The 27,877-nt window shown below is 36.3% G+C and overlaps 1 protein-coding gene across 1 annotated transcript in view; it reads right to left on the bottom strand.

The window, feature by feature from the left end:
• NUDCD2 (NudC domain containing 2) overlaps positions 1-24,396 on the bottom strand; it is a 503,130-nt gene extending 478,734 nt beyond the window's left edge. The window contains exon 1 of the mRNA XM_044068989.1: positions 24,140-24,396. Within this exon, the coding sequence (XP_043924924.1) occupies positions 24,140-24,205 (66 nt within the window). The 5' untranslated portion in view covers positions 24,206-24,396. The remainder of the gene's footprint in view (positions 1-24,139) is intronic.
• Between the last annotated feature and the right edge of the window lie 3,481 nt (positions 24,397-27,877).

Consider the following 27,877-nt stretch of genomic DNA (forward strand, 5'->3'; position numbering starts at 1 on the left):
TTTTTCTTTAAACTAAAAATCAGTCAAGTGAGAGTATGCAAGTTGTTTTTCATGTCTGGGAGAGAAGTTAAGATAAGACAATAATGGATGGTGTGGGTGCAGGAGGATGCACAGGTTATGATATGCATTTTCAGTATGATTAAACTTAACTTTAGAAGGAGTAAGCCCTGTGCATGTAGCTGTCTGTTTGGACCTTCTGTCCATATGTGAAGGGGGTGCTTTCCCTTTTTAGAAAGTGTATATGTGAACTAAAAGGGGTTGGAGGTTAAAAATAAAATTGTACATAACTTTTGTTTCCTGAGTGTTTTTACAACAACTAAAAGTCTGGGAAAATGTGACATGGGTCCAGAGATAATAAGCTGTAATTGCATACAAGATCAGCTTGACAAAGATTAATGTGTGCATGTAAGTTGCAAGCTGGAAACATATATTCCAAACTTAGGTAGCCTTACGCGTAATAGGCTGCCTAGGGTTCTGCTCATCTAGGGGCATCTTTTCCTTCTCTTTATTTATAATTTTGTCGCTTGAGTAAGAAATACAGTAGGAGTGATTTCACATTTCTTTACTTAAAAAGTAAATCAATAACTAAAGGTAAGAAAGGAGCCCCCTATGCATCTCAGCTGTATGGCCAACATTCCAACTTGCTTTGACATTTTTTGGGGGGGTGTGTAAAGTCACCGTGTGGCAACCTAAATGGAAGAGTCTGTAGTTCACGTGACAACAAGAGACAGCACTTGTTTGAAGTGCATTACCACCCAGCCACCACTTGTAAAATTTGCTGTAACTTCTAGCCCACTGATTCCAAGGTGAGCTGTGAGAAACTTGCTTTATTGAGCGAGGACAGATGGTCCATTCATAAAATCTTTCCAATATTATCTTTGTGTAAAAACAAAATGCAAACTCCAGCAAAGCTAGAACTTCCACTGAGTGACCTCCCAAACCTTGTGTATCAGAGGCACATGGGATATATGCAAATGATCCTTATGAACATCAGGTGTTTCAGTTAATTGGCGATTCTGAATGCCTATGACTTGTTTCGTCGTTTTACTGGACAATTTCAGGCCAATAAAGCCAAATCCCATGAGCTGTGGATATGCATATTTCAACCTTGTTATGACCTTGTCAGCACAGCACAAGCAGAGTGTTTGCCTATGCATTAGGAACACAGGGCTGTTATATCCAGCTGATGTCGATTATCATTAGGGTCACTGCAAAAATATCCCAAACAACAAACTAAAACAATGAGTGAGAAGGTCATTGAAAAACCAATCAGTAAAAACAAAATGCAAACTCCAGCAAAGCTAGAACTTCCACTGAGTGACCTCCCAAACCTCTTTTATTAGAGGCACATAGGATATATGCAAATGATCCTTATGAACATCAGATATTTTAGCTAATTAGTGATTCTGAATGCCCATGATTTGTTTCATCATTTTACTGGACAATTTCAAGCCAATAAAGCCAAACCTCACTAGCTGTGAATATGCATATTTCTGCCTTACTATAAACCTCATCAGCCCAAGCAGAGGGTTTGACTAAGCATTGGAAACAAAGGGCTGTTATACCCAGCTGATGTCCATTATCATTAGGGTCACTGCAAAAATATCCCAAACAACAAACTAAAACAATGAGTGAGAAGGTCACTGAAAAAACAATCAGTAAAAACAAAAAGCAAACTCCAGCAAATATAGAACGTCCACTGAGTGACCTCCCAAACCTCTTGTATCAGAGGCACATGGGATATATGCAAATGATCCTTATGAACATCAGGTGTTTCAGCTAATTGCTGATTCTGAATGCCCATGACTTGTTTCATCGTTTTACTGGACAATTTCAGGCCAAAAAAGCCAAATCCCACTAGCTGTGGATATGCATATTTTGACCTTGGTATGACCTCGTCAGCACAGCGCTATAATCTTCAAACTTCGACCATCATGTGTCTACTGTAGTAAGGAAGGCCTTCTATGTAGCACACTTGCTTAGTAAAGGCATTGTCTTGAGAGCAAAACAGGTTATAACCCCTCTATACCCATAACTAATTTGGACCATAACTGAGTATAACACCCCATTCGGCATGTACCGTACAAAGCACCTGCAGCAACTAGAGAGACCTCAAAGGTTTCTAACAAGGGGCTCCAGCATGTGCCTTACACAAACTGACTAAAGTCCCTGTCACTATACTTTGTGTTGTATAGATGTCTTAGGGGAGACTTATGCCTGGCCTACAGAGCAATACAAGACCCAAACCTAATGAATTTGCTGCATATCAGTAAATCAAACAGGACTAGGGCTACCCATTCCAGGGACCTAAATATGCTGGAGGGACAGAGTTATCTCCTAGTGACTGCTGTGTCTTTGGAGCAGGTTACCAATTCATGTGAAACAGACCACCTCTATGACACTGTTCAAGGGGAACCTGAACGAGTGGATGGGGTACAGTAAATTCTTACTGGGGATAACAACCACAACCCTCCTGGACATGGGCAGTCATCATTAAATGCAGTCTTGAATACTGACTAGCATTTTCATGGTATTACATTGGGATGAAACATCTAGGTTTAAAATAACCACAGGGCTGATAGCCTAATAATCTCCTATGATCCTATAAGCCAAGTGTGTGTGTGTGTGTGTGTGTGTGTGTGTGTGTGTGTGTGTGTGTGTGCACGCGTGTGTGTGAGATGCCCCATTTAGAGAACACTGTCTAATTAAGTGAGCTACAGAGACTCAAGCCCTGAATTTTAGGTATAGGAGACAAGACCTTTAATCCTCACACCAACTGCCAGACCTCTGTTAGCTTCTTCTTTTTGGTACATCACTGGGGATTACTGTCATTCATTAGAGTCTCACATTTTTTTGTGGTGTAAAAATACATGTTGATGCAAAACTCGTTATTCTGTTAACTTTCTTAAGTGATTTAGAGAATCTGCTGTTATCTGTTTTCGTTTTTATAGAACCTCTCTAATTTTGCCTCATATATATGCCCTGTCCTTGAGCAAGTCCTTAACCAGACAGTACTTTAGGGCAACTGGAAATCTGGGCTAGGCACCTTAATGGTACCTTGGACTGCAAGTCTGTGACCCAGAGTAGTTATGGTGTAAAGGAATTAAATTAATTGTAATAAACAGGAGCATCTTCACAGGAACCATTATCTCTGGATGTGATCCTTGGTTCCCTAATGTTGACAGTGTGTTTATCTGCAAATAAATTGGACAGCATAAATCTGAGTTTAATGTTAATATTTTAACTATGAATACATTTTATTGTAGCCCTTTTTTTGCAGGTACACATGTGCAAAATGCACTAAATTTGGTCTATAACAGTTTGTCGAGCATTTAATGTAGTAAGGCTATGGGTTGTTAAAGAGCTGCTTCCTGTAATACATGGTTTGATTCCCTCAGCCTTCCTTTGTCTTCTGTGTGCCTCTGCCATGTTATTTCAGACTACTCCTGGAGTGCTCCTGAAAAGTGACACATCCAGTGAGCTGTCCCAGGCTGTTAGCAAATGTGTTACACATTTGTCTTTTGAATTTCTGCACTTTTCACATAGATGCTAATTAGTGCTTCACTATATGCTATTTGATTATGAAACCCTTCATGTCTTTGTAGTTTAATGGTATGCCAGATGAATTTTCACTAAATGTGAGTTTCAATGGAAGAGACACTCACTGTTTCTTATGCTTCATCTGTTTTCAACGTAAGAGCTGTTTTGTTTAGAAAATTGGTCTCATTGTTTCTTCTTTAAAATGTGAAACCAATTTTAAATGAAATCCCAGTCTCTCTGATAATTGTAAAAGTAAAGTAAAATAATATGTACACTGACAGAAACAACTCCAAAGACCAAAGTAAAAATGAAAAAGCAGCAAACCAAAGACCACGGACCACAAAACTTATAAGGTTTCGTTAGTTTAATAAAATACCACAAACTTCATCAGAATAAATACAAAAACTTGAAACCACCCTTTAATATGCAGTGTTAAAAAATTTGTAGTGTATTTTTTAAATTTTCATGACATCACACTGGCTATTTAAATAATTTATATGAAGCATTTTGTCATTGGATGATTTTTTGCACGTGACAAGTATTTAAAGGGTGGTTTCAAGTTTTTGTATTTATTCTGATGATGTACACTGACAGGTTTTAATAGTGTTTATGGTAACTGAGGAGAGACAGCACCAAGTAATAAGATATTAATGTGGTTGGTGAGGACCTGATTTATTACCCTGTATAGGGTCCCATTTGTCCATGATCTGCCTCTGTTGACCCTGGAGCATACTTCTCAACTGCATAGATTTTTTGAGGGACACCCCTTATCTGTTCTCAAACTTTATTTTCCATCTATCCTAAAAATTTGAAATTATTTTGAGAAGTTCTAAAATAATAGTGCAAGCATTTTAAAAGTATGCCTAACTGGGGGCCTTTTCCATAATAACATCTTTGCTTTATATGTAACACTGGACAAAAAAAGTTGAAGAGTATGCTCTGGAATGTATTCTGCAACAATAATGCAACGTTACTGACCATTCAGGTAGGTCAGACATGTACTGAGTGATGCCATAGGGGATAACTGTTCTTAATGGCAGAGAAGACATAGGGAGATCAAAACTGAAATGTAGGTATCCTGCAAGCATGTAAGCTCACCCCGAAAAAAAAAAAAAAGCAGTATGTTATATATAGGAATACATCTGATTTTTGTATGAGTTTTTGGTGACCTTTTGGTTGTTGAACAAAATCTGCAGAATTCATATTGTCTGTAATTGCTTTGCTTTATTCATTGCACTAAATAATTAATTATTTTAATAACAGATTTGGAAAGTATAACATGTTGCATTTTAGTAAGACATTTGTGCAGTACCTTCTTTACAGCCTCCAGTAACTGTAAAGGGGATGACAACAGACTTGTTGGTCATGTAGTCTGCATTATTTAGAGTGATGATTTGTTTTGTAGTTGACAAAGAGGGTTAAGGCTGTATGTTTTAGTTCCTGCAGTACAGGGTTTTATTCCCTCAGCCCTCATTTACCTATTATAACCTTGAGCAAGTTATATAATCACCCATTGCTCCCAGATTGCCCCAGTAAAGGGCACTGTGTGCCCAGTGGGCCTATCTGATAAACAAATGGCTATTATTATTATTATTATTATTATTATTATTACTATTATTATTATCACAACCATCTGATCTTCAGTGTGCATTATATAGTCATTCTCGCATATTACTGTGATGTAGTCTTTACAAGAATGGACTGTAAATGATTTCTGTATTTAGCTAAAAAGTTGTTATTCTGGCAGTTGCTGCAGAGGACTAAAGGTCTGACTTGTTGCTTCCTTCAGCAAGGGTGCAGGGTGTGAATCTTTCCTCCTTCACTTACCTACTATGTGATACTGAGAAAGTCACATAACCAGAAAGAGATTTGATACAATTCAGAATTTAGTTTGGACTCTTTAATGGTTTCCAGGACTGCATACATTGTAGCTATGAACCTGTTGTTGTTTGACAGTCATTCCATATTACATAGCTGATTGAATTCAGGAAATTTTATGGTGATATCACCAGCACACCATTTTTTAATGTAGCATACTAAATTTATTCTTCAAGGGCAGCAGGCATTGCATTTTTAGATGAAGCACTGAAATGCAAGCTTGTTTTCCAGCAGCAACCTCTGCACTATTAATAGTTCTCTTTAATGTGGAATTATTCAGATGACTTTTACTTCTGCAGAGGTTGTGCATATTGACTTAACATATTTTATATGGTGGTTAATATTTTTTATGCTCTCATAAATCATTTTCTATTTAAATTGTGCTAAAGACGGCTGGATCTTATGGTATGGTCCTAGTGACCTTTATAGAATTTCATGCAGTTCATCCAAAGCTGCCAAGTACATGTTATTTATTTCTTCATAACAATAAGGAATGTATACAGTCATCAAAGTGGCTGTAAAGGCTTCCAAGATGAATGCACACCAATCAACATCTTAATCTCAGGTATCTCCCAGTGTGATAAAAATGAAACTGAGAGATAGGGGCTAGTAATTCTGCCACCTTTGGTAAAATTATGTTACTGGCTAGTAAGTACACTACCTGGGTGACACCAAATAAGAAAGTTAGACAGCCTGAAAAAAAAATAAACTATTTAAGGTAAACAGAAAACACTGATTGGTAAGAAACTTGCACCTGGTCAGCAAAAAGCAGTTCAAGCTCCAGCTTTGGTACAAGAGATGTCCTCCAATAATTTAGAGAAAAAATAAATCAAATATATTGAGCTGATTAAAATAAATGAAAAATTGAGAGAGTTTATTAACTCCAATAACCAAAGCCTGAATATAATGGAAGAAGCATTAAGTACTATTCAAATGAACTGCTAAAACTGCAAAAATTAAAGGGCAAAATAAAGAAAAGGCTAGCTGAGTATGAGACTTCTAAAGAAGAGGAGTTTAGAAATGGCAGATTTAGAGAACTGAGTACACAGAAAAAAATTAGATTTTGTCCTGTACCAGAGAAACTAAAAGGAAAAGACTGCATTAATTTTATGAAAACACAAATAAATAATTGGTCTTGTATTCCACAGCATGATTTGTTAATTGAAAGGGCACATCAAGTGTATGCTCCAAATCTGGCCATAAGAAATCAGCCAAGACTTGTATTAGTAACAATGCAATCATACCAGCAGAAAGAGTTGAAATGAGCAATAAAACAGAAAGGGTCTGTGCTTTTCATTATTCTGATAATAAAGCTCATAAAGAGACTTTGCCAGTGAAACCTTGTCCAATGTTCCAAAGGAAATTGCTTGAGAGACAGAAAAAAAGCACAAGGGCTGACTAGAAATATTGGGAGTACCTTGGACTTGAACCTAAGTCTGGTGTTGGGAGATGGAGATGAACAGGAAGAAGATTAGCAACACAGAAATTAGTGGATAAATATGAGACTGTAAAGCATCAGTCTCATTTGTGAAATATGGCTGAATAAGAATAAGTAGGAAGAGTGAACTTTTGTTGACTTTGTTGAATTTGTGGGGAATTGAAAGGCATTTGCCTGACTTCATGTCATTAATGTTGGGAAGGAATGTGAGGGGAGAGGAGAAAGAATGAAAAGGGTAGCTGAGTAAAACATTTTTTGTTCTTAACAGTATTTCTATAAATATTTTCACAATATAAATTGCATATTTTATAGTAAAGTATTTTAGTTGTTCTTATGTGTGATAAAGTTACTAAAATATGTCTTTGCTTCATCTTCTCTTTCTTTCTTTCTTTTTTTCTTCTTTTTTGATATTAAGAAATGTGGGCATTGCAGTGTAAAAAGAAAGGAAAAGCTAGATAAAAGCATGTTTAAGTTAATATGCTGTAATCTTGGGTTATTGAAGTGGAGATGAGGTGAAAAGTATACAGATCATAATATATGTAGAGCTGGCATGTTCTCTGATACTTTTGCATAGGTGAATGCCTGGATTAAGAACCTTGGCTTAAGCTAATAACACATTTTAAGTAGAAACAAGTAAATATGAGAACACACAATATAATGAAAAGTTTTTCTTTAGTAATAAATGTTTTAGTTTGTCTTTCAGGCTGCAGCAGAGGGCAATAAAAACATAACACTGATTTCTTTAAAGCTAAAAGTTAATGATGTCTGAAAGCATGCAAGTTGTTTTCACATCTGGGGGAATAAAGATAAAAAAAGAACAGACACCAATTAGTGTAAGTAGAAGCACAGGCAGTAACATGCTGCTTAAAATGGACAACCTCAGTTTCGGGTTAATTAGAGCCTGCCTTAGCATTTGTCTATTTGGCACAAATGTTCTTGTTAGTAGAGTTAGACTTCATTATTTGAAGATGTACATTGTGTTTCTATTAAGTTAACAGTTTATGGTTATGTTCTGCGGGTTTTTTTGTTTGCTTATTTCATTTTAAATAAAACAAAAACTCTTGTAAAATTAATATAGGTTCCAATGTTGATGATAAGAAAAATGTATAAATGATTAACCTGCCAAACATTAAGGGTGCATGTATAACAAAAGCTGGAAATAAACATTTAAAAAAGCTGGTATATATAATAGGTGGGAATAATGACTTCTTATCATACTGGCAACACCTTCCATATTATCTTGGAGTGAGAATGATCTCACATGTATAGACAAAAATGAAAGAATAATTAATTGTTAATTATATTACAAAATGCAAAGTGCAAATAGCAATGCTACAGGAGATACATTTGGAAAGACCTGAGCATGTAAATTTGATAAAGAAAGGATTTCATAATGGATATTCTGCAGAATATCAGGGACAAAGGAAAATGGGAGTATTTATATTGATTTGTAGATGAGCTCCTGTAGTGATAGAACAGGAAAAAAAAATAATAATGGCATATTTGTAGTAGTAAGGGGCTACTGGCAAGGGGTGAGGATTACACTAGCATGTAGTTATATTTCACCTAAAATTGCTATTATGGAGCTTTAAGAACTTTGGGAGAAATACTCCGCTTTCAGCAGGGAATATTACTTATAAGCTGGGACTGAAATTTGATTTGCATCAATGAGAATGTATCTTAGGGGCCTAGAAGGGAAAATATATAAGAAAAGAGGTTAGATTTCTGAAGAAACTTATGAAAATATTTGGTATGAAACTCAGAGAGAATTTACATATTATTTCCAGAGGTACAATAACTGGGCTAGACAAGACAGAAATTATATTTCACAGGAACATGTGAATTTAATTGAGAACTTTGACAGACGTCCAATAATAATTTCAAATCATGCACTAATAATTTCTAACATAAAAATGCAGTGCAATGAAATAAAGATTAGACACTGGTGCTTCCCCACCTACCTGTTAAAATAGACGAATTAATGATTGGGTAGTGGAAATTATCTGGGAGTTATTAAGGAAGATAGAAAGTACTCTGGAAACTATAGCTAGTGAGTAGGATAAAACAAAAGTGAATTTTAAAAATAAGGTATAAATAAAAAAAAAAAGATCTGGTTAAGACGTAATAAGAATTATTTAGAGGGGCTGACAAAGATCAAAGTATTGCAAAATAAGATGAATCTCACAAAACAATAAGAGGCACAGTTGCAGAGTGCTAAAGAGAAAATAAGGGAGTATCTGGATAATATACACAAGTTTAGAAAGACTACTGTTAGGCAACTTTTTGAAGAAAAAAACTTTTGGCACAATGACTTAGGCAAGAGAAAGTAGATAGGGTTGCTGCCAAACTTAGGGAGCGTATAACAAGAAAAATAACTAGAGATCCTGTAGAAGTATTAGAAATATTTCAGAAATGTTATTACAGTTTGTATAAAGCAGAGAAGTGGGGAAATCAGGGAAAAGCACAAATGGAAATATTTATGGAAGACTCAAATATTCCAAGGTTACATGTAGATGAGGCTTAACAACTAACAGTTAAGATAGGAGAAGTTGAGATAAAAATAGTGATGTATAACCAACCTTTAGGAAACTCTCCAGGAATAGATGGTATTATAGTGGAAGTTTGAAAGCTATGAGGGAAGAAGGTGATAAAGATTTGGAAGGTTTTATTTAACAGTATGCTAAAGGAAGGGGAAGTACCAATATCCTGAAAAAAGCTGTGGTGGCTGAAATACCTAAAGACGGTAAAGACCCATCTGATCCAGCTTCATATTGGTCCATTTCAATTTTAAACCATGATTATAAATTGTTTACATCTATAATGGCTAAAAGAATGGCAAAGGTGATGCCAAAGTTGATAGATATGGACCAATGTGGTTTTGTGGAGAGAAGTCAAATATTTGATAACATTAATAGAACAATGATGATCCAGAGGGGTCTATGTTTAGTCATTGAATGTCACGTTCCTCAAAAGCCCATTCATCGTACACATATCATAGGAACTGCATTTCAGTGAATGGCCATATGATCACAAAAAATAACATTGAACAATCATAGTTGGCCAACATAAACAAAACAAATGTAATACATACTTATCAGTATGGTAGGGAGAAGGAAATCTGCCCTTTCCCCAATGCAGTGTGATCTCAGAGTTGGTATATATAATTAGCGGGGGGGGGGCATGAGGAGGATTCAGTGAATACCGGACCCGTCTTATGTGAGGGGCTGTGCCCCCACACCCCCACTTATTATATATACTAATGCACTACAGTGGGAGAAGGGTAGATTTCCTAGATTGCACTACAGTAGAGAAGGGGCAGATTTCCTTCTCCCTACCATAGTGATAAGTATGTACCACATTCATTTTGTTTATTGTCCAACAGGGGTCATTCAATGTTATTTTTTACAATTGCTAAGGCAAGTGAAATCAGGCACAAGTGTCAGACGATTACAAACAATTTAACAGTAAAGCGCTTTTCGTCGGTACGTTGTACAGACTTCCTCAGACAAAGATTCAACATAAATGACCCTTTAAATAGTTAAAGGCAAATAGTCAACACCAATCAAGTACAGTGATTAATTAATAAAACACATAAATACTTTTTTTTAAAAAATCCACACATATGTGGCTTAAAACAACAAACAAAAGTAGCAAGCTCTTTGGGAAAAATGTCTATAGCTGAGGTTAACAAAGAACTTAGATTTCACATATTCATAAACCTCTAAACATTATACATTACATTACCTTATATAAACCACGACCTAAATTTCAAGTGGTCATCCTTGGGGTATGGCTACTATCTAAAATAATAACTTAAAATTGTCGTTATAATCAAACATTAAATAACTCACTTTAAATAGCTAGACAAAGTCTAGTAGTGGCAATCAGTAAAACTAATCAGTAACATTCACCTTTTCAAACTCTGCAATTTTAAAACACTACTGATCGAACACGACTCATTTATAACAGGAAATATACAGGCATTAAGCTTAATTTGCCATTTTAATTCAAGTTCCTCCAATAATAAATGTTTAGAGGTTTATGAATATGTGAAATCTAAGTTCTTTCTTAACCTCAGCTATAGACATTTTTCCCGAAGAGCTTGCTACTTTTGTTTGTTTGTTGTTTTAAGCCACATATGTGTGGATTTTTTAAAAAAAAGTATTTATGTGTTTTATTAATTATTCACTGTACTTGATTGGTGTTGAGTATTTGCCTTTAACTATTTAAAGGGTCATTTATAGGTTCATAGGTTCATAGGTTTATACTAGGCTATCTGCCCTAAGGCATTTATAAGCCTAGCCCAAATTTTTGTGGCTTACGCCACCCCTTATATGAAAAAATACTGTGCCCATTAGTTTGTTGTGCCTCTGTCCAGCAGTGACACAGAGATGATTCCCGGGGTAAACCTACGATCTCCCATCCACAGGTCAAGATTTCTCTTGAACAAAGCCAGCGAGGTGCTCTGCCTCACATGGACCGGGATTTTATTCCACAGCATAGGGAGTCTCTGAGTGATAAATCTATCCCTCCAGCACGCCCTATTTATGTCCGTGCTAAGGTTTAAGTCGCTTGCTCTAGTGGTTTTGGTGGATTTGGATTTTTTGAGGTGGAGTATGTCCATTAATTCCGGGTTGGACATGGCCTTGTATGTCAGGCACATGTCACCTCTGAGCAGACGGTATGCGACTGAATAGAGCTGGAGTTTCTTCAATCTGGCAGCATATGACAGATTTTGGAGTCCCTTTATCCTTTTGGTGAGGAACTTTTGGGGTCTCTCCAGTTGCTGCAGATGTCGGGTGAGATACATCCCGAATGGGGCATTGTACTCGATCATTGGTCTGATAAGTGAAGAGTACAGGGGAACAATGACCTCACTAGATCTGGATGTGAATCCCTTCATGATCAGGTGGGCAATGTAGAAGGTCTTTCTAACCACTTTAGCAACGTGAGTGTCAAAAGAAAGGCCACTGTCAACCTGGGTCCCCAGGTCCCTGATAACCTCTTCTGTGCTTAGTGGATTGCCACCTATATGGTAGCTTGGGGTTACCTTGTTTTTCCCGAAGGGTATGACTATACATTTTTTGGCATTTAACTTCAGGCCATGGCTCTGGCACCAGCTATCTGTTTCCGTGAGTCCCTTCTGAAGGATATCCGTGTCCGATGCACTTTCCACTATGGCGCCCAGTTTGCAGTCGTCTGCAAACTTTGTCAGTCAAAGTCCTTCCATGTTGGCCTGTACTTCTGAGAAGTAGATGCCGAACAATAGGGGGCCAAGGACTGAGCCCCGTGGGACACCACTTGTGACCGGCTTGGAGTCTGACATAGCGCCAGCAACTCTAACCCTGTGGGTTCTGTCTTTTTAGTTTGCAACCCATCTTGTGACATATGGGTTTACATTTAAGCTGGTAAGTTTTTCTACAATACCCGAGTGGGGTATTGTGTCGAAAGCCTTTGCAAGGTCAAGGTAGGCTGTATGGACTGCCTTTCCCTCATCAATGGCCTTGGTGACTGTTTCAAGAAGTCGACCAAGTTCAAAAGGCATGATCTTCCCTTGACGAAGCCAAACTGGGTCGGGTCCAATGTCTGCAAGTCCCCTATATCTTTGTTTATGAGCTCCATTATGATCCTCTCCATAGCTTTGCAGACTAGACTTGTTAAGCTTATGGGGCGGTAATTACCAGGGTCCGTAGAGGCACCGCCTTTGTGGAGTGGGACCACAGTTGCCGTGACGCCACTCCTTGGGCACGATCCTGTGGTAAGGCTGAGATTAAACAGCTGCCTTATGTGCGGTTTAATTCCTCATTTAGCTCGTGTAGCACACAGCCGGGGACACCATCCGGTCCCATTGATGCTGTGTTTTTAGCTTTAGAGAGAGCAGCTTTCACCTGCGCATTTGAGATGTCTGGGAGGCTACACTTTGCTTGCTGGGATAGTTATCTCTCCTTTAGGGGGGAGAGGGGGTGAAGTTTGCACTGAACCTGTCTGCCAGTATGTTGGCAATGTCTGTGGGTTCAGTGATTTTTGTATCATTTTGGACTAATTCTGAGCATATCTGGGAGTTTCCACCCAGGTTCCTAACATAGCTGAAAAAGGCCTTATGATTGTCCTTTGAATCCATGGCAATTTTTCTCTCAAAATTGGCCTTAGTTGATTTTATGAGTGCTCGTATTTTTTTACTAATAATGATCAGGGTGACTTCCCTTTTATGGATTTTGTTCTATCATGTAATAGCTTTCTCCTCTTATTGTAAAGTTTGTTAATGGCTGGGGTCCACCAGACTGGACATTTGCCCTTTGTGGAAAGAGTCTTGGTTTTATTTGGGATTGCCTGATCCATGCAGTCCTGGAGGTGTTCATAGAAGGCATTTGTAAGGGCTTCCGCAGCTTGGGTTGTGGTTTCCACTGGCTCAGGGGCCTTGAAGGATACCACACCAGTCTTGAGTAGTGTGAAGTTTGCTTTAGAGAAGTTCTTCACAGTGGTCTTTTTTGTTTGGGGTGGGGGCGGGATGTGGATTTCCAGTGTGATTAGTTTATGATCAGATCTCACCAATGAGGGATATACTTCCGGTGTGGAGCATTTTGTCCCCATGTTTGTGATAATGAGATCTGGTATATTTTCTCCTCTCGTGGGAACAGTGACTAGCTGTTCCATGGCATTTGAATTTATGAACTCCAGGAACCATTGGGCTAGAAAGTTAGGGCTTGAGTAATGTTCCCAGTCTATATTCGGGTAGTTGAAGTCACCCAATATGATGGTGTTTGGAGATACATTTATACCCTCCAGTGTCTTCAGGAAGGCTGTGTGGGGTTCCTGAGTTTGAGAGGGTGGCCTGTAGCATGCTACAATTTGTAGATCATTTTTGCCTATGGTTAGTTGCACCTGGATGGTTTCCGAAGCTTATGTTGAATCTTTGTCTGAGGAAGTCTGTACAACGTACCGATGAAAAGCGCTTTACTATTAAATTGTTTGTAATCGGCTGACACTTGTGCCTGATTTCACTTGCCTTAGCAATTCATTGTTGGATTTGTTTAGTGTGTCTGTTTGTTAAATTATTTTTTACAATCATATGGCCACTTGTTGAAATGCACTTCTGATGATTTGTGTGCGATGAATGGCCATTCAATGGCTGAACATGGACCCAATCCAGAGCAAAGCAGAATGTAAGAAACTACCACTGTTATTAGTGGGAGAAATCATTCAACAGAGTAAGATGGCATTTTATGAGTAGCGTAATGGAAGCATTTGCATTCCCTGATATACTAATATGGTTAATGAGAAGGCTGTATGAGGGATCAGAGGCAAAAATCACAGTGGGTTCCTCTCTAATAAGTGGTGTCTGAACAGTGGAACCATGCAGGGGTGTCCTCTTTCCCATTTGTTATTTGCTTTATATTTAGAACCACTGGCAAAGAAAATAAGGGACTCAGAAATTCAGTGATATAATTAATATGGCATTCAAGAAAAGTTGGCTATATTTGCAGATGGTATTATTTTGTACCTGAGTGTTGTGGAACATTCCGTGACAGTTCCGTTTTTTTTTTTCAGGATATAAAATGAATGAAGTTAAAACAAAGTCTATAGCTATAAACTATGTACGCACACATGAACTGGGACAGCATTACTCATATTTGCGGGTATACGATAAAATGAAGTATTTAGGAGTATGAGTTAGAAAGGAAGCCATTATAAGTAAATTTTAATTGTGGAAATGATACATGCATAATAAAGTTCAGGAGAAGGAAAAGTAAAGTTTATGGGAAGGCAAGTATTTAGCAATTTTTTGTAATGCTGAACTGATGATAGTAGCAAAGAAAATACGAGATGCATATTGTATTTAAATGGAAAAATGTTAGAATGGTTTATGCTAGTTTCTGTTAATGTTTGTTTGCCTATGTTTTAAGTAATAATTTAATAATGGTATTTAAAAAAGGATGCTCTTATGGCAGTGAAGGGTGTGTGGGATGAGACTAAACAAAAGATAATACAAAAAAGTGAGAAACTGGAAGGTCTTGACTATGGACATAGATAGCAAGATACAAGCAATAAAAATGTTTGTCGCTTTAGTTTTATACACAAGCCAGGCATATTTTTATCTAACTGAGGAAAATAATTTTATTTGGGAGGGGAAGAGGGCAAGAGTCAAATATGATCAGTTGATCCTCCCCATAGAACAAGGTGGACTAGGATTAGCTGATTTGAATGGATATTATAGAGGCACACAGTTAAGCCTCTTACACATACCACAAGCAGAAAGCTGCAATTCAAAATGGAACGGGATAATGATGAAGCAGGTGGATAATTAGGAAAGGAAAGGATGTGATTTTGGACACAGATCCTTAAGGAGAATAGCAACGGTCATACAGAATATTATATTCATAAAGTAGCAGAAAGTATTCTAAGGAGTGAGCCAACATGGGAATGAAGAAAAGAGATTCTGGTGATAGTGATGACTGTAATTAGGGATACAGATAATAGGCAAGAGGAGGCTGGAATTTACTGGAGAAAGCTGGCAAAGGAACCAAGGTATTGGGTGCAAATAACTAGAAAGGGAAAGGTAATAGAATGGGAAGAGGCCAAGAAGATACTTGGATTACAGGCCAATGATTGACTTCTCTATCAGGGATTGATAGCAGAGTATAGACAAAGGGAAAGGGATAGGGGGATCTTAAGTGAAAGACTGCACTGGTTGAGTTTTTAATTGAATCTAGAACTCAACTGAATGTACAACAGAAGCTGCTGTTAAAAAAGGGATAATTTGAAGGGCATATAAAATATTGGGCGATGCAGGTGACACAGTGGTGCAGAAGATGGCATTGCCACCTCACAGCAAGAGGTTTTCTCGTTCGATTCTTGGCTGTGGTGCCTTCCATGTGGAGTCTGCATGTCCTCCCATGTGTTCATGTGAGTTTTCTCTGGATATTCTGGTCTTCTCTCACATTCCAAAAGACATGTACTAGGTGGATTGGACAGTAAACTGGACATAGGCCTGAGTGTGTGTGTGTGTGTGTGTGTGTGTGTGTGTGTGTGTGTGTGTGTGTGTGTGTGTGTGTGTGTGTGGTATGGAAGAAAAGCCACAGCAGTGCTAGCCATCCAGTGGTGTTAACATTGTGTCTAGATGATTGCTGCTGTTGAAGTGACATCTTGACCCCAAGTGGAAAACTAGGAAAAGGGGTTGTGGATAGATGGATGTATAAAATATTGGATGATAACAATAGAAATTAATCAAAAGATGTCAGACAAGACTGGGAAGAGAGATTAAATATGTAATTCACAAAGAAATAATGGGAGGGCATATGTATGACTACCAAAGAGGCAACAAAATCTAGAAGATTTAGGATTTTTGCCTGAAAGTGTTTGCATAGATACTTTTATACCATAAACAGACTCCAAATAATTTTTCCTCAGGTTGATAGCACATGTTAGAAGTGTAATGGGGAAGAAAGCGGTACCTAGGACCCTATGTTCATAGGTTGGTACTACCCTATCGGCCCTAAGGCCTATGCAAGCTTAGCCATAGTAAGTGTAATGAGTTGGCAGCCTTTAAAAATTTCGTGCAGAGTACTCTTTTAGGAATACTGAGTGAACAATTGAGTGTAACTAAGAAAATAATTTTTTTTTACCTGGGATCCAGAATCTGAATTGCCTAGACACAGTAAGGCCTTGTTAAATTTAATTCTGATGGCTGCCAAAAAAAGCAGTTACTAGAAAATGGAAATCAAAATGTAAACCAGCTAAACTTGAAGTAGAGAATATTGTAACACAGATAAAAGAACAGGAAGTAGGATCCTTAAAAAAGGGTAGGAGTAAATTACATCAAAAATGGAAATTGTGGGAACAATACATGCATAATAAAGTTTTGGAGGAGGAACAAGGTTTAAGACAAGGCAGGAACTGAATAATTTATGAAGTGTTGTTTTGAGTATATGATATACAACAATATATGTGATATATAATGTTTTTTAAATGTGAACTTGTTAATATGGTTTGATTACTTTTGTAGAAATGAAAGTTTCCCTTTGTCACAAGTGATAATTCTATAAAGGTGTTTTAAAAAACAGGGTATCATGGAATCAGAAATGTGGATAAAATGTAAAATGCACCTCAGAACATCTAGAAATCCAATGGCTTCTGGGGGGGGGCATAGTGGCCCCCAGACCCCTGGATTAATTTAGCTATTAGTTAATACTGTGCCCTCTGTCCCAGTCAGGGTGCACTGAAAGGACACATGAGGAAGTTTAAGAATAAGGCAAAATGAGTGAAAATGTAGAAAAAGGTAAACTAGATGATGTGTGGAGGCCATGATGGGGGAGAGGGACACTGAGAGATGTGTGTATGAGGATGGTTGGGGGGGACCACGGAGCTCTTCGCCTAAGGTGCAATACCATTTCACCTAAGACTGGCCATGATTCAAAAAACTGTCATGTGGAATATATGACAGCAATAGCATCTTATTAGAATGACTGCCTTACAAGAAGTAAAGAGTATTGAATTACTATATTAACACCAACAAAAGTTCCAGGATGCAAAAAATTCAATAGTAACCAAAAATAATGCACCCAATGGCCATCAACTTGAACTCCACTGTATTAGAACCAAACACCATCGAAATCCATTAGTTGTTAAGCGCTTTCATCATAAATAATGACTTCATCAGAACTAGATAAAATATTCTCCTACAAACATGCCTATATATACTATAAGGTTAACTGATGATTGGCTATTCGATTAAATTAATCACTCAAACAATAAACTCTCTTAGAAACACAGTCTTAAATATATATTAAAAATATATATATATATATATATATATATAAGAAAAATCTTTGTTGAAGTATTCATATTAAAAATATAAAATATTAATGTTCTAAGTATTACAAAACACAAAATATTTATTAAAATATGCTGTCTACATTAAATATCGTAGCCATATTTTCATTAGTGCTTAAAAAAACTTTATTGCAAATCCATAGATCATAACCTTTTGCACTTAAAATTTTTGCAGAATAGTGTATGTTAAAGTGTATATATATATATATATATATATATATATATATATATATATTTATGGTATAGAGTGTTTAAACAATAAGTGATATATATTTTAAGCAGTAGACAAAAATTGATTAATTTAATAATAATTAGTTGGACTGAAAACCCCATTCCTTGATTTGGGTTCTGTCCTTAAGAGCTGGTACTATGGAAACATTGTCATTTAACCCTGGGGGGAAGTTAGCAGCAAGCCTAAGTTGCCATAAAAGTTCCTTTTTGCTGAGCTGGTTCTTCCAATCTCCACCCCCCCCCCCCCACCAGGTTCAATGTCCACGTTATCCAATATGCCAAACTTGAAACCATGAAAATTTGAACAACTTTGAAAATGCTTATACAATGCATTAGTTTCTTTCTTATTTTTAATTCATACAAATGTTCATAAATCCTGCGTCTGAAGGATCTTTCCGTCTTTCCGACATAATATGCCGGACATGTGTCACACATTGCTAAATATACTAACCTCTGAGTTCTACAATTTCCATTCCTGAAAGTAATGTTAGTTCTCGGTCTGTAACTCAATGTGATAACAGTTTCCCTAAAAATGAAGCTACGCTGTGAACAACAACCACAACTTGTAGTCCCTTTGAAATTCTCATTTTCATTTACACTTTGTCGGAAAGATGGAAATATCCTTTAAACGCAGGATTGATGAACATTTGTACGAATTAAAAAATAAGAAAGAAACTAATGCATTGTATAGGCATTCTCAAAGTTTTTCAAATTTTCATGGTTTTAGGTTAGGCATATTGGATAACGTGGACATTGAACCTGGTGGGGGGGGTGGAGATTGGAAGAACCAGCTCAGCAAAAAGGAACTTTTATGGCAACTTAGGCTTGCTGCTAACTTCCCCCCAGGGTTAAATGACAATGTTTCCATAGTACCAGCTCTTAAGGACAGAACCCAAATCAAGGAATGGGGTTTTCAGTCCAACTAATTATTATTAAATTAATCAATTTTTGTCTACTGCTTAAAATATATATCACTTATTGTTTAAACACTTTATACCATATATATATATATATATATATATATATATATATATATATATACTTTAACATACACTATTCTGCAAAAATTTAAAGTGCAAAATGTTATGATCTATGGATTTGCAATAAAGGTTTTTTAAACACTAATGAAAATATGGCTACGATATTTAATGTAGACAGTATATTTTAATAAATATTTTGTGTTTTGTAATGCTTAGAACATTAATATTTTATATTTTTAATATGAATACTTCAACAAAGATTTTTCTCATATATTTTTTTATATATTTAAGACTGTGTTTCTAAGAGAGTTTATTGTTTGATTGATTCATTTAACTGAATAGCCAATCATGAGTTACCTTATAGTATATATAGGCATGTTTGCATGAGAATATTTTATCTAGTTTTGATGAAGTCATTATTTATGATGAAAGCGCTTAATAACTAATGGATTTCAATGGTGTTTGGTTCTAATAAAGTGGAGTTCTTGTTGATGGCCATTGGGTGCATTATTTTGATTACTAGTGAATTACTATATTAAGTATAAGACACAAATAGCAATGTTACAGGAAACAGTCTTAAGTAGAAATGACTATGCGAATTTGGCTGCAAATGGGTTACGGAATGGTTATTCAACAGACTATCAGGAACAAAGTAAAGGGAGGTGTCAAAATAATAACACTGAGAGCAAGAAGGGCTCCAATAATGATACAGATGGGAAAAAGACAACTGTGGTATATTCGTGGTAATAAGGGGTTAGTGGCAGTGAGGGAAGGTTATACTGGTATATATTTATATTCCACTTAAAACTACAATTAAGAAACTTAAGGGAATTATGGGAGAGGTAATTAGCTTCCAACTGGAAAATTATTCATGGGTGGGGACTGGAATTTTACATGCAACAGTGAAGATGCATAGTGTTGAAAATATAACAAGAGTGTATATTTTTGAAGACGTATATGAGAATATTTGAGATGGAAGATGTGAAATTACTGAGAGGAGCCCAGGTAGAATTTACAGATTATTCCCCAAACTAGAATAATAGGGTTAGACGGGACAGAAATTGTATTTCACATGAGTGTGAGTACTTAACTGAAAGCTTTGAAACACATCCAATAACTATTTCAGACTGTGTACCAATAATAACTAAGATAAAGATGCAGGACAATCAGATAAAAGTGAAGCACTGCTGCTTTTCTAGTTACCTGTTAAAAAGAGAGGGACATAAGGAATGATTAGTGGAAACAATTCAAGAGTTGTTAGGGAAGATAAACATTTCTTCACATGGGATAGCTGAAGGGGGGACTATTTTTTATTTGTTTACTGTCCGGATACTAGGTAGGTGGACTGGTCCAGAGACCATTTTCAGTCATGAGCTGGGAATTTAAACATCTGCTAGAAATAAAGAGATATGGGAAAGAAGTATTAGGAATTATTTAGTGGGATTACCAAAGGATAATATATTACAGGCAAAGAGGGAATCTTAAAGAATAAGTATACGACAAAGGCTGGAAACAATGGAACATGAACCAACGAGCACTTCAATAAAACAAGAAACTATGCACAAAAGATATCACTTCTTTAGCACTTTGGCAATGTATGCCTTCTAGGAGTACTTATATTTCAATCCCTTACAGACTGCAAGATCCTAAGGCTGTTCTAACTCCTTCTCTGCTTCTATACCATATCCTTAAGCTACTGCTCAGGCTTTATTGCTTCTATTCTTCTTAACTCTCACTCTCTATCTGCATCACTAACTTTCTGGCTGCTATTTTCCTAACTGAAACTAACATTCTGTTTTGCATGTACTATAACATTGCACTACCTACATACTATTTTTGGACACTATCTACATCGTGTATGATGAGAGTGACTATCATCTGTAATGTTTTAACTGTATAGAGCTGTCTAGCTGTGTAGTAATATATTGTAACATCTTGTAGCAGTTTGTTCTTTCAACTTATTTTTTTTGTATAATATTTCTAATGTAATTTGTATTGTATTGGATATTACTGTATTTGTATTGTACTGTATGTGGAGCTTTTCTCCCTGGGCCTCTGCTGAAAATGGGTTCTCTAGACCTAGTCAGACCACCCCGGTAAACAAATGTCAAATAAATAAATAAATAAGAAGAGGACCAATTCTTGAGTGCTAAAGGGAAATATAAGGGAATATTTGGATAATATGGATGGTTTAGAAAAGGTTGCTGTTAAGCAAATATTTTTGACAACAGCATCAAACCACAAAAAATTAGCACAATGACTTGGGCAACAGAAAATAAAAAGGGAAGTTGCCAAACATAAGAACAATATAACTGGAAAAGTAATCAGATTTCCTGTAGGGATATTAGAGATATTGTGGAAATTCTGTGAAAATCTGTAGAGAGCAGAGGAATTGATAAAGCAAGTAAAGACACAAATGGAAACATTTATGAAAGACTTAAATATGCCAAGATTATAGGAAGATGAGGTAAATGAATTAATAGCTAAGATGGGAGGGGATGAGATAAAAATGGTGGTGTATAATCAATCAATAGGGAAGTCTCCTGGAACATATGGTATTCCTGTGCAAGTCTGGAGGAAGAAATTGAGAAAGATCAGGAAGGTTATGCTTAACAATATTTGAAAATGAGTGACAGTATCAGCAGCTTAGAAGAAAGCTTTGGTGGCTGTACTACCCTAAGAAGGCAAATACCCTTTAAACCCATTTCATATATACCAGTTTCAATTCTAAGCCATATATAAACTGTTTATGCCCATACTAGCTAACAGAATGGCCAAGATGTTGCCAAAACTGACAGCTATGGATCAATGTAGTTTTGTGGAGGGAGGCAGACATCTGACAACATTAACAGAATGATGATCCAGAGGGAAGCAGAGTGCAAAAAAGAGTAGCTAATGTTGGTGGATCTTGATGTAGAAAAGATATTTGATAGTGTTGGTTAGGATTTTATGAGTAGGGAAATGGCAACATTTGCCTTTCCTTATAGAATGATGGTGTTGATTAGGAAGCTATGTAAAGGGTTATAGGTTCATAGGTTCATAGGTGTGTACTAGGCTAATGGCCCTGAAGCCTTTACAAGCCTAGCCCATAGGATTACCCTGACATCATGCCACCCAACTTTAGTTCCCAGAGCCTCTGCAGAGTAGAGCCACTGGAGTTTTCCCTGGGGTGAATTTTCTATTTCCCATCCACTCATCAAAATTTCTCTTGAAGAGTGCCAGTGAGGTGCTCTGTTTGACATGTATGGGAAGTGTATTCCATAGCACTGGCAGTGTCTGAGTTATGAACCTGTCCCTCCAGCATGTTCTGTTGATTGTGGTAATGAGGTTGAGGTCTCTGGAGTGTGTGGTGCAGAGGGATTGGGAATTCTTTAGATGTAGCATTTCTAACAGAGCTGGGTCAGACATGGCTTTGTAAGTCAAGCAGAGATCACCTCTAAGGAGGAAAGAATCAACATGGGAGGGTTCCCTTCTGACAAGTTTTGTTTCAATAAAAGAACCAGGCAGGGGTGTCCTCTTTCCATTCTACTATTTGCCTTATAATGAGAGTCACTGACAAAGAAAATAAGGGACTCACAAATTCAGTGGTATAACTGGTATGCCAGTCAGGAAAAATTTGTATTATTTTCAGATGATATTATTTTGTACTTGCTTAATCCAAAACATTATATTTCAGTTTTGTGGAACATTTTGGGACTGTTTTGAGCTTTTTTTTTTCAGGATATGAAATAAATGAAGATAGAACAAAGGCTATAATAGTAAATTACATCCCACGCATTAATTGGTTCAGTTATACCCATATTTATGGGGGCATGATAAGCATAGGCAGAAAACTACAAATCATAATGCAAAGAAATGATGTTGAAAATGTGTGGGGAGGGCACAAAATAAGGGGAGAGCAGACCTTTAAGGAGAACAATAACAACCAAACAGAATAACTATAAGAATAAATTAAAAGAGGTTAGAAAAGATGGAAATTAGAACAGAAAAACAATATACAAAGGAACAAAGGGCGAATAACTACATGTCTTCCAACTATGCAACAAAATTTAAAAAGTTCAGGATTTTTGCATGGGAGTGTCTGCACAGATATTTTTATATCCCAAGTATTCTTCAGAGAATTTTCCCACAGTTGGACAGCAATTGTTAGAGGTATGATAGGAAAGAGAAGGGTACTTGGAAATGTCTTTTTTGGGAATGTAATGAGTTGGTGCATTTTAAAAATTTCCTAGAGGGCATTTTGTCAGAAATATTGGGTGAGAAAATTATTGTAAATAAGGAAACGTTTCTTTTGAGCTGGCATATGTAAACTTAATTGTCTAAAGATAGTAAGGCCCTAATAAGTTTAATGCCGTTGACTGCCAAAAAGTTTATTGCTGCTGACTACCAAAAAGCAATTACTAAAACATGGAAATCAACAGCTATACCACCCATATAAGAATTATTGGATGCTGTAAAGGTGATAAAACAATCGTTCGTGGGATCTTTACAAAAGGAAAGGGCCAAACTACATAGAAAGAAGTGGAATCTGTGGGAACAATACATTCAGAATAATGTTCAGGAGAAGGAGTGAGATTTCATGGAAGACAGGGACTGAGCAATCTAAGTAATGTCAAACTGAATAATAATTGTTAAGAAAAACATATATGTGTATTGCATGAAAAGAGGAGCTCTGTTAAACAGTTTGCTTTTTTATAGCTGTTATGTGTACCTGTGTCACTGTGTAATATGTGAAGTGCTTTAAAAATATTAAATGCTTGTTAGACCCTCTGTAAAAAACACATTTTTAATGTTGCTAAACATTCCCAGCCATCAGTCCAGATCTCCCTATTGTCCTTTATTTGATTTTATGTCCATAAAATAATTGCACAAAGATTTTAGAAAATCCATTAAATCTTTCTTTCCAGCATCTGTTCTGACCTGAATAGTAGTTTTAGTAGTTTTGTTATTAAGTTGCATGTTGAATTATGTATCATTCTGAGACTGACATGAATATTTATTCTAAGGAATAAGATCTGTCCTTTCTTCTCAACATTTCATAAATCTGTCTGACCCAGAAAACGTCTCAAAAATTAAATCATAAAAGTATTACTTTACAAGACGTATAAAAATACATATGCAGTATCTTGTGCTTTAAAACCCGATGGTAACAAAACATTATTCCAAATGTTATACCTTTCTAAAGTATCATCCGCTTTTTACTTGATTCTTATCATTGCTTTAACTCCTGCTTTTATTATACCTTCTGTGTATTCACTTCCACTGGAAATGGTTGCTGCATAAATGTTCTTTGACCCTGCAGACACATCCATTTCTGCTCCTTCTAATTCAGCTGGTTCTGGCAAAATATTATTGCTGAATACATCGTCATGCACTCTGTCCAGCATATCTCCCCACTAAACGGCAGAATCATCTCCTGGCTCCAGCTGCTGTAAAACTGTACAAAGCTATTTTTCAGGTAAGCCCCAGATTCTGATATCACAAATCTGCAACTGATTAAGCTCCACTTCTATTTACCTCCCACTTCACAGCACAATAACCACTGAAGCACCATCTTCCTCTCCTTGCTGTAGCGCTGTGCATCTCATGACCTTGGCAAACTTCCATCTCTGATTGAACCAGAAAAAGAAATGTTCAAAAAGATTAGGGGTGTTTCATTTATATTCACATCACTATCACACATATGTATAAGTATATCACACACACACACACACACACACACACACACACACACACACACACACACACACACATAAATATGTGTGTGTGTGTGTGTGTGTGTGTGTGTGTGTGTGTGTGTGTGAGCCTATAACATTCCTACTATACAACAAATCGCACACTCCGTTCTAGTGACAAATCTCTTCTATGCATCTCTAGGGCTAATAACACTGCTGGAAAAGCACTATTCTCCCACACAAACTCACCCCCATCACTGACCTCTATCCCACCTCACACTTCAAAAACTCTTCGAAATCACATCTCATAAGCACCTGGCTTTGCCAAGGCAGAACCTAAAAACACTGCTTAAGCTCTGTGGAAAGTTGAAAGGCTTATTGCTTGACTAATGTAAATGCTACAGTTGTTTATCACTTTAATATAGGTACTTCATTTTAACATGATGTATGTAATGACTCTCAATGCTAAATGTATTTAGTCTGTTCAACTGCTGAGTTTATCCTGTCTGTTTTATATTTCTGTCTTTCTAGCTGGATTTTAGCTGTTATAATGTATTAGTATCAGGTTTTTTGCTACTATGTATTAAACTGTAGTATTTCTGTTAATATATGTGGAGTTTTTCTCCCCGGGCCTCCGCCGTAAATGGACCTGGTTCAGTCAGACTGTCCCGGTTAACAAATGTAAAATAAAAAATAAATAAATAAATATAAATATATATATATATATATATATATATATATATATATATATATATATACACACAGACATACTGTATATATATATATATATATATATATATATATATGTATGTATATATATATATATATATATATATATATATATATATATATATATACACATATATACATATACATATATATATATATATATATATATATATATAAAATATATTTATATACACACACACACACACACACACACACACACACACACACACACACACACACACACACACACACACACAGTATCTACATACACACACACACACACACACACACACACACATATATATATATATATATATGCAGTATTTTAAAACATACAGTATTTATTTCACTGCCTTGTACCAATTTTTTTTTTTATTTTATTATGGATTCCATATTCAACCCAAACTTGATTATTTAATAATTCCTGATATCTCATATTCAAAACTATCCATAAAGCACTTAGAAGAATTTTATCCAATCAACTCCTGTTTTATTTCTACATATACAAAAGACATTCAATATCTTACTCATATTCATATGTACATTGTGGAAAAAATCACATTTAAGCTCATGCTGACATAATCTTGCATTCACCTGTTTACATTGGATTGATCCTTTTACTGGCAAACATTCTATCATTAGCCTCCATACAAAATCTTCCACATCACATTCATTCTTAAATCTTTTTCTAATCTTCCACATCACATTCATTCTTAAATCTTTTCTTTTTATTTCTTATAGCGCCCTATTATCAGCTTTTTAAAATCTTTCCAAACTTTAATATAATATTTATCTGTGATATTTTAATACCACTCTCAATGATTACATTTGCCATCTATAGTGATGTTATTCCATCTTCTTAATACAAGATAATAAGCATAAATTTCTTCTTTCTCAAATATTTTTTTATTTCCAATGTGCAATAAATCTTTTTTAATTTACAAAATATGTCTTATACAATCTTTTATGAGTTCTTTGACTTCAGTTATTATCCAATATAAATTCATAGAGGCAATAAATACTGCTGGATCTCTTAAACCCAAACCACTATCAAAATAATCATGTATAAAATGCCTTTATGGCATTCATTTTTTCCCCCATATAAACGAGAATATCATTTCCAATTTGTTTTCCAGTGTAACAACAAAAACGAACAAAAATGTGTACTCCCCCTACATGAGCTAACTTTACTAATAAACTAGAATGCATGTGATAAACTTTCTTATTATATGATAATTTGAAGATTTTCCAGCTGTTCATTTTATACACAATAACTGTCAATAATTTGTTCCATTTGTGATGCCCCTGCACTGGCCCAGTAATCAAGGAGCCTCTATCCTCACCACTAACACCAGTTAGGGACGTGCACATTGGGAGAATGACAAATACACACACAGTAAAGTACAGTTCCCCTTAAGAGCACACAGAGATCACAGTCAGTCTGGGGCTAGTTTCTCCTTCTCTCTCCATATCCCCAATAAGACTCCCCACTGGCACAGCTATAGGGTTAAGATCTCAGTTGAGTGGTCAAGCCAAAACCTCCAGCACCCTCTCTGTCCACCCATGTCCCTGTCCAAGTAGCTCACACACACACACACACACACACACACACACACACACACACACACACACACACACACACACACACACACACACACTTTGAAATTTGATTTATATACAAACACACAGACACTCTTGGGGAAGGCTGGCACAGGTTCACTAGCTATGCCCCCTTCTGCCCAGACTATATGGTAGTACCAACTGCCACCAACCACTACTTATCAGCTAGTATAAAGGGTGACCAATTCTGCTGTGTAATGTTACTATTATCCAAATGGTAAGTGTGTCCATGACTAAGGCTATTTAAGAGTGGCCTATGCAGTGACCCCAAATACATATGCAAGTACTCTCAGAGCTTAAATATCTCTAACAAACCAGCCACAATTTAAAATGTTTAAATATATTTAATAAAAAATAAGAGAACAAGACAATACTCAATAACTCAATACAGTGACAACAGAGTTCAGAATCACAAGAAATACTTTAAAACAACATTGCAGGACAGTCTCACATAAATACAGACAACATCTAGACTGATCTTACTATATTCCTATCTAGCTGTAAGAGAAATACTATGATCTAAGTCTTACTTACAGAGCCAAGCAAATGCAAATGCTGAATGGATGTTTACAGGTGCAAGACAAGATACAAAATGCACTGACTTTCTCGCTGAGATAGTTCTTAAATTACTATCAAACATTTCTGCTGGGTCATCTCAGATTACATCATTCTTGTCACTGTTGCCTTAGTTTCCAGGCCAACAGGAACTTACAATTTAACATGTGTCTGTAAAACATACTTATCTCTCAGATGTACAGCTGCTAGGAAGCCACAGAGCAATACAAAAACACTTCACATGTGAAACATAGTAATTATCTCTCTCTTAAGACAATAAAAACAAACTCCAGCTGTAGACATTCTGTCTTCTAGTCATGGTAAACACAATCGTAAAACTCTTTACTTATTTTCTCAGAGTTTGCAAGTTAAATCTGTATATCCCAATTTCGACTATGAAA

This window comes from Protopterus annectens, chromosome 4.part0 (genome assembly GCF_019279795.1).
Source record: "Protopterus annectens isolate FY-2018-M chromosome 4.part0, PAN1.0, whole genome shotgun sequence".
Taxonomy (NCBI): Eukaryota; Metazoa; Chordata; order Ceratodontiformes; family Protopteridae; genus Protopterus; species Protopterus annectens.